This window comes from Triticum dicoccoides, chromosome 7B (assembly GCF_002162155.2).
Source record: "Triticum dicoccoides isolate Atlit2015 ecotype Zavitan chromosome 7B, WEW_v2.0, whole genome shotgun sequence".
NCBI lineage: Eukaryota > Viridiplantae > Streptophyta > Magnoliopsida > Poales > Poaceae > Triticum > Triticum dicoccoides.
In genome coordinates this window covers 491,539,252-491,548,029 of record NC_041393.1, presented here as the reverse complement: position 1 = coordinate 491,548,029, position 8,778 = coordinate 491,539,252, and the positions used below count along the sequence as shown (strand labels likewise).

Sequence of the window (8,778 nt, the reverse complement as noted above, 5' to 3'; positions counted from 1 at the left end):
TACTACTACATCAGTTTCAGCTCGCAGGTTTACGATGTGGTGATCCTATTTAACAGGAGTATGCGGGAGGGTGCGTGTGATAAATTGGCAAAGCTGGTTAAACAGAACATTATTTTGCAAAAAAAAAAAACAGAACATTAGAAAAGTTGGTTAGGCACTGTAAGCAATGGAGTCTTTTGTCTTTTGAAATGAAGATTTTTTTGCTAGCACAGTTTTTCCTAGCTCCCCCACTACACTGCACTGCACTATAGCTGCTTCTTTTGCATACTTTGCTTGCTATCATGATTGGACAGACAAAATGTGCGTCAACACGACTGGGCCATGGAAACATCCCCTGTGTCGAACGGTTACTGATGTAAACGACCGCACATAGCGACCGCTCTAATCGTTTTCTCGCGTACAATTATGTTCCACTTGCATCGCCTGCCCATGCGATCCACCACTCACGTCCCTGTACCCTCTACGTCGTACACACCCGCATCCATCACGCCCATATAAATGACGCACGTTTTAACACGCCGGTCCTAGCGAAAAGTCTCCTGACGGCCCACATGTCAGGGTCCCGGGGGGACGTATATAACACACGAATAAGAGAAAAACCGCAACATGGATATTGTTGCCTCACCGTCACCAGACCACGACAACTTAATCCGAGCTAGCGATCGAATTAGCAGCCTACGCATGGCATGGCATGAGCAGGCCAAATCAAGCCCATCACGGCCTGCCCCCGGCTATAGCTAGCTAGTACGTCGACGTATTGTATAGCCTAATGCATGCTGTCACAGTACGCAGGACGTGATTAGCTAGTGAGTACACTATCAGAGTACGTAGTTCCCTTTGACCCAGGCAATCTGACCTGATCCTGCCCATGCATGCATCCTGTTCTTGGACGGCGAATAAAGTTGATGGCTACAATTAATCATTGGCCTCTCATTTCCCCCTCCTAACCTAGTACTAACCCAGATCGCAGGGAAACTACGTGCTCCAGTTGATCCATCTGTGGTGCTCCGTGTAGGGCCGGGTCTCTATATAATTTTAACAGCGAAGATCTATCTCGGACCAGACGGATGGATCCGTGAAGTGCGCCTAGCCTATATATGCAACACATGCACCACATGTCGAGGATCAAAATCGGGGTTATTATTTGACGTGATGGGCTATTAAATCTCGCCACTGTGGTTATCTCCGGACAGGTGTCGCCACTTCAACGTAGCTTTGTGTTTTAGTGCTTGGACCCATCATCCATCGTGGCTTCATTATTAATTGATTAGTGTATGATCCTTTCGGCAGCTTAAGGAGAGATTCTAGTTAAACGGTCAACATGCATGTCGTACGACGTGTACAAAACCGGTCAGGGCGAAAAGGAAAAGTGAAAAGTCAATTCGGCGACGTGGCGGCACAGCTGGACAGAGTATTCCTGTGTATATCTGCCAGCTCGGAGATATGATAAGGACGGTATTAACTATATCTACTATATCCGGAAACGTCGATCTACCACCATGAGTCTGTCTATGATAGCCTACAAAAGCTTCTTTTTTTTCTTCAATATTAATTGTATCTACGTATATCCAGAAACGTCGATCTACCACGTACGATGAGTCTATTATAGCCTACGCAAGAGTTTCTTGTCGGTGCATGGATGCATGATGCGAATTTATCAGCAAAAAACGGACCGGCCAGGCAACAACTATTACTGCCAAAGATGGGGATGGCAGGTAGTGGTAGAAACTTAGATATTTCGCCGGGGGTGCATGCGTGCGTACCATGAACTCGACGAAGGCGCTGATGAGGTAGACGGCGTAGGTGGTGCAGACGGCGTCGGAGAGGAAGCCGCCGAAGAGGCCGAGCAGGAAGGCCGTCCCCATGAAGTTGGTCACCGTCGTGGCCGACTGCGCCGGCGAGTAGTGCATGGACTTCATCAGGTACGTCACCAGGTTACTCGCGTTCGCCAGGAACGCCAGGTTCTCAAGCACCTCCGCAACTGCACGCAGGAACCATAACTTTGTCAGCGATCATAGCACGTGTGATGCATATTACGTATGATGAAACAAATTTTGATCCTGCTCAGATTAACCACTAGGTTACAAGCAGGGGCGGAGCTAGACGAAATCCGAGCGAAAGAACAGCTATGAACGTAAGGTGAAAAACAATTCACAAGTTGGTTCATAGATACTCCCTCCTTCCGGAAATACTTGTCAGAGAAATGGATGTATCTAGACGTATGTTAGTTCTAGATACATCTATTTTTATTTATTTCTTCGACAAGTATTTTCGGACGGAGGGAGTATTTCTGAGTGGGCAAAATTAGCATATGTAAGCTGCAGCCGCAGCATGTGCGGTACAAAATACTAGACATACAAAGACTTACACGCTTTTACACGCTCCTTCCATCTAACAACCAATCACAAACCTCTCCTCCCCTGATTTTCAGGGAGGTGGGCCGCCCGCTCACCTATTAACCAATCAAGGTTTACCATTCTGTAAAAGCCTGTAAATCGTTTGTCCGTGTAGCATTTCCGCGTGCGGTAATAATTGACATAACGCCCGCATTACATGGGTGGCTTTCCCGGCGCGGGCCGGCCAATCTGCTCGCCGTTACCGCCTTGCGATTCGTGCCGTTTTTAATGCGCCCGTTTTCGGACGGCCCGCGTCCCGCTCGGGGCGGGCGGGCAGGCGGGTAAAAAGCGAAGCCAAAAAAAAAGGAAAGTCTTTTTGACGCCATCATGCCTTCGTCCTCAACCACCAAAGCGAGAAACAGAGGCCACTCTCGCTCACAAGCCGGCTAGCTTCTCCTCTCCTCCACACACGCGAGAAGCAATGGAGGGCCCCGCTCGTTTTCTTTCTTTCTCGGAACCAGGTCGCATCGTACGGGAGGCTTCTAGAACGGCGGGCGGGAGAGAGAGAGAGAGATCGCCGTCCCGGCACAGTGACGGAGCAGGGGCCGTCGGTTTCGCGGGGCGCATTGGAGAGCATGGATTCGAAGGCTCTTCCAAAAGCGCCATGAACTGTAGCTCGGCGCAAGTTGTGTCTGCCCTCTTGGCATGCAACTTGGCGGCAGGTAAAGGTGCCCAATTCCTGCCCAAGTTGCACGAACCCGGGAAACGGATGGAAACGCACGGCCTGCGAAAGCAAGAAATCAGGGGAGGGGGAGGAAAGGTAGGTAAGGGAAATGGAGATGGAAATCAGAGAGAGGTCGGGTCGGGTGGGGCGGCGGAGAGGGAAGGCTATGGAGCACTACATGCCCGAAAGCGGGCAGATCAGATAGGGAAAGGGCGCAGGTCCGATCAAGAAAGGAAGGGGACGAAAGGGAAGGTGCGTGCGGTGGCTTTCAGGATTGGGAAAGAGATGGCCGGCGGGGAGGGGAGGATGGACCATGAGTCCATGATGCTTGATGCATGCCCGCGGCGCAGATATGCAGGGGGTGCCCCGGGTATCCTATTCCCGCTTGTGCTCCGTCTCCTTTCCCGCTCCGGTCGGCCCCCTACGTCGCCCTCTGTCTCCCTCCGGCTCGGCCGAGAGGGTTCCGGAAGAGCCTAGAAGGGGTTGAGGAGCATGCATCGCTGCGTGATCGAGAGAGGGAGGGAGGGCGTCGGATTTGCTTACCCAGCACGAAGGAGGCGGCGACCATGCCGCCGTGCCGGCCCTTCACCGCCGGCCGGCTCCTCCAGTCCACGTACCCCTCCCACCGCTCCACCTCCCGCGTTCCGTCCTCCTGCATACAACAAGACCCGACAGATCAACACCGACAGCAACAGAACAAGAACTGCCGCATCGGCTCCAAGGAGATCGATCGATCGGTCGACTCACCATGGCGCCGCCCGCCATCAAGCCGCGGCGTGCGTGTGTGTGTGAACTCTCAAAGTCTGAAACTCTGAACTGCCGGATGAAGAGAGGAGGCCGTTCAGGAAGGCTCTCAGTCTCAGGGGAGCGCCGTGTGTTGTGTGTGACTGCCTGGCTGACGGGGGAGGAGGGGCACGGTGGCGTATTTAAAAGTGCGTGCGGACGGGGGAGAGAGCGGGTGGCTGGCTGCGCCGCTGGTGCCGGAGGGGCAGAACCGTAAAACGGCGCCACCCCCAGCCCACAGGGGCGGTTGACGGGGACTCGAGGGCACGCAGAGACGTCCATCTCAGCTCAGCATGCCCCTCTTCCTCCTCTTGCGCGACGCAATATTGTCTTCTTCTCGTGCCGCACGTTTTTCTATTTTCGTTTTCTCGTTTCCATTTTCCATTTTTCTTTCATTAATGGGGTGCATTTACAGGGATTATCTGGACTGATACGGCGTAGTATATCCAGCTGTATTCGGTGGGTTTGTAAATGAGCACGTGCAGGGATGCATCGTGCAGGGTTTGTAAATGAGCACGTGCAGGGATCAAACATGAAGGATGATGTTTGATCGAAAACGCTAGGACGACCTACTTCGACATGCTTTGTCAAGCGCGCAGTGAGCAAGCGCCAGTGATAAGAGCATCTAAGGCCGGGCCTCTCATACCCTTTTCAAACCTCTGGGCAGCCCGTCTGTTCATTGACCGGTTAAAAAATCGACCCAAACGAACCTCACAAACCGTGAAAAAATGCCGGGCTGTCCGGCACCTCTCATATGCAGCCCAAATATGAGGCGGATATGGACGGCCTGGGCACGATCGGGCAGGCCGTCCGGTCACTGACCTATTTTTGCCATTAATGATGCACTATAGGTGCGCCACTATTACCACGCCATTAGTAACAAATATTAATGGCGCACATTTAGTGCGCCATTACTATGGCTAAAAGTGCGTCATTACTATCTGACTTAGTAATGACGCACCACAAGTGTGCCATTACTAACCATTTTTTTCAATTTTTTTCCTCAATCACCCATCCTCACACTACTCCAACCCGAGCACGCTTAACTTTGCAGTTCTATCCAACCCCAGCACCAGCTCACTTAACAGGCACTTGTTGATATATCTATCATATAAATCCTATTAAACCTTGTTGATGTGTAGGACTTTGTTCATGTTCATGAGTGTGATGAAATTTTGAAAAAATATTTTAAACTTCCCCGTCATATTACGTATCATATTTTGAAAAAAATTCCAAAAGCAAAATTCGAAACCAATTTCTTTTTCTGTTACTAGTGGCACACCTAGCAAAAGGTGCGCCATTACTAACTTTGAATTTTTTTTTCTGTTTTTCACCCTCTAGATCTTAAAAGCCCCGTATCATTTATTCTGCTAGGTTTTTGGGGATTCTAAAAATCTTCAACGGGGTCCCGTATCTTTTCGAGTAGATGATTTTTCATATTAAAAAACTTTTTAATCCGAGTTCGTATGCAAAAGTTATGCCCATTTTACAAATCCAGAGAGATTTTGCAAATAAAATCGAAATCCATATTTGTAAATTTCACCAATAAGTAGACCACATATCACATGAGAAACTTATTTTTTTGACATTTCCATCATTTTTTTTATTTTTTTTAAACTGAAAAGGCGGTCCACAGGGGGTGCATTCGGTGGAATTTTTGTCGAAGTTAGTAATGGCGCACCGTGGGTGTGGTGCGTCATTACTAGTTAAACTAGTAATGGCGCATAATCCCCGGGTGCGTCATTACTAGTTTTGAAAAAAAATTGTTAGTAGCGGCGCACCGAGGGTGTGGTGCGCCATTACTAGTTTTGGAAAAAAAATTGTTAGTAGTGGCGCACCGAGGGTGTGGTGCGCCATTACTAGTTTTGAAAAAAAATTAAAAAAAATTGTTAGTAGTGGCGCACCGTGGATGTGGTGCGCCATTAGTATTTGAAGTTTAATGGCGTAACTATATATGATGCGTCACTGCTATATAGCAGTGGCGCACCACGTACGTGGTGCGTCATTAATGTCCATATTAGTTATAGCCATTTTTCTAGTAGTGGAACACGGACCTCTCAAACCGCGAACAAACGCCCGGGTAGACAGACACCCCTCATATTCAGCCCAAATATAGGACAGATATGGGCGGTCCGGGCACATCCGGGCAGGCCGACCAGTCACTGACCAGTAAAAAAATCCACCCAACTGGACCTCTCAAACCGCGGACAAACGCCCGGACTGACCGGTACCCCTCATATCCAACCCAAATATATGGCGGATAGAGGGATGGCCCGGGCATGCCCGGTCGCGTCCACTTGACTGGCCTGACCCACCACCGACCCCACAAAAAACCCCAATCCGGGCGGCGAGATCAAACCCTAGCTCACTCTATCCCTTTCTCTTGCTCCGTCCACTCCTCTTCCTCTCCGGTGCCGATCCCATCCACCACGATGAGCAGCTTCGGCAGTGACTCCGGCTCGGAGCTCGACTACAAGGAGGAGATGGCCCTCCGCATTACGCTGGAGTGGTCCAAGGTGAGACTAGCGGCAACTTTGGATCTGGAGCGTCACTGCAACTCCCGCGTCGGCGGAGCGCGGATACCGGAACTAGACCTTCCCGGCCCGTACGCAACGACGCAAGGACGCTAGAGCTGGACCTTCCCGGCCCGCCGGCTGGACCTTCGGAGTTGGAGACGCGTCGCGAGAGGCAGCGTGCACGGGAGAGGGACGCGCCCGAGCAGTCCGGGTGCAGCCGCCGCAGGACGGAGCCAGACGCTGACGAGAGGCGCGCATCTCCTCGCATGGGTGTACGGCCACTCCCTCGCGACGGCGGAGACAGACGCTCGCCACCTACGAGGAAGAATGCCAAGGCGTCCCGGCTTGTTATTGAGCAGTCAGAGCGCGAGGCGAAGGAGGCAGCGACGGAGAAGGCTCGGGTGGCAAGGTTGAAGCGACAGCAAGACAGGGCGGTCCGTCGGATGAAGGGGCTCATCATCCTCTCCGACTCCGACTCCGACTGCGGCGACAGCTGCACCTCCTCGTCCTACGACGATTACCCTACACCAGTCGCGGACGCCTACATCCGCGCCCGATGACCGGAAGGGCAAAGGCCCGGTGAGGAAGTGGTGATTCTGCCCCCTCCCTCCTACTCCTTAATGTTTATATATTCTTTTTAGTTGTAGAAGTTTATGAACTTGTCCGGAGACGAACTATGATCTTTTTGGATGTGGTGAAGTATGTTAATGTCCGTTTGCAGCCGACCTTGTGTTCCTTTGCAATCGATTTTTGTTGTTCATTCCGTTTCGGAAAAAAAATTATTGTCGTCATTTGCTCGCGTAGGATAGATCAACGCTTGCATGTGTAGCATGAATAAGGTGCCAGATATCACAATGACAAATATGAGGGATGCCCGATCAATGGGCGCGTCCGCAGGCAATTGAGGGGCCGGATTTGCCAACTCCTGTTGTAGATGCTCTAAGGGGCAAGTTGAGGATTCTTCCACCGGATGCGTACGTCGGCTGATCACTGATCAGGCGCACGCCCTAACGAGCAACAGGAGAAAGCCTGACCGGTCGATGGTTCGTGGGTCGTCGCAGCGAGAGGACTGATCAGCCGCACGCCCGAGCAACAGGAAGAAGCATGCATGGCCTGGCCGCAGTGCTTTCTGCTTCTACTTGCTGTCGACAACGACACTACGCGAGCAACATGAGGATCGGACAGATCCATTGGCTGAAATGTGCGATAGGAGGAATTGGTGGTGCGATCATTCTCGATGGATCTACTCTTTTTTTTCAAGTCGCACTCCTCTGATTCTCCCTTGCGCCTTGTTTGGTTTGGGAATTGAATTTGATCCGTCTACCATATAGTTTCTAAATTTCGTCGCAACGTTTTTTAATATTTCAGATATGGGTTTAATGTTTGGTCTCACCTAGGAAATTCGCAGGGGCGCGCAGGTGCGGGGAACCCACCTGCCAAGCCTACCCGGCCGCTCGACTGCCTCACAATTCGCGAAGTAGCTAGTATGCCGCAAGAGTGCACAGTAAGTTTTAAGTTTCAGTTGTCGAAACATATTATTTTTTATTTGAAACTTGCGATTTTCAAAAGTTTCAGGAGTTGAGACCTAACATTTATTTTCAAAAGTCATCAAAATGGATCTTATTTGAAAGCCCGTGTCACGAGAAACACGAATATGAAAACATAACTTAATTTGGACTTTTTGTTCAAAAGATATACAAGTCTAAAATCGAAAGCCAAAAAAAAAAGCACGCCCGAGGAACTGCATGCCATGGGACCTGCGTGCCATAAGTTCTCTCCCGATATCACCTAAAGTTGGAAGTCTTTTATTTCGTGAAAGAATCATTGCCAGATTTTTAATCTCGTGTTCGACTTTTTCAGTAAGTTTTGGAGTATTTTTTTATTACATGTGTTTGAAAATTTTAATAGGAAATTGACCCCATTTAAGAGTTTTGCCTTAAATTGGAAACTTGTGACACATTTTATCTTATCTGATTTTTTGAAGTCAACCTTATCTAATTTTAACATGTTGTGTCAAGTGGGTCCTAGCTGTTAGGGTACATGTGACGTGCCATGCCCATGGGTTTTGCTGCATGCATTTGCCGCCTGGTCCCGCATCGCTTGCGTTCCCTAGACTACGGCCATGTTTGTTTCATAAGTCCTAGGACTTTTTTAAGTCTCAACTTATAAGTCATAAGTCCCTACCTGTTTGTTTACAGGGACTTATAAGTCCCGAGTCCCTACCTGTTTGTTTACAGGGACTTATAAGTCCATGTTGCACCGCTGCAGCGAAGCTCAGGAGAGGGCCTGTCCGTCGATTGGAGGCACCGCTGCAACGTACCGAGGCAGAACGAACCGAGGCTGGGCGGCGACGGGGCGGCGAACCGAGGCAGAACGAACCGAGATGGGGCGGCGACGGGGCGAGGACGGAGCGAGAGGC

The 8,778-nt window shown here is 50.3% G+C and overlaps 1 protein-coding gene across 1 annotated transcript in view; it reads right to left on the bottom strand.

Annotated features, from left to right (window-relative positions):
* The window catches only part of LOC119338379 (protein NRT1/ PTR FAMILY 4.6-like), an 8,104-nt gene extending 4,153 nt beyond the window's left edge, over nt 1-3,951 (bottom strand). The window contains exons 1-3 of the mRNA XM_037610692.1: nt 3,808-3,951; nt 3,604-3,712; nt 1,764-1,981 (exon numbers count right to left, since the gene is read on the bottom strand). Of these exons, the coding sequence (XP_037466589.1) occupies nt 1,764-1,981; nt 3,604-3,712; nt 3,808-3,825 (345 nt within the window). The 5' untranslated portion in view covers nt 3,826-3,951. The remainder of the gene's footprint in view (nt 1-1,763; nt 1,982-3,603; nt 3,713-3,807) is intronic.
* Between the last annotated feature and the right edge of the window lie 4,827 nt (nt 3,952-8,778).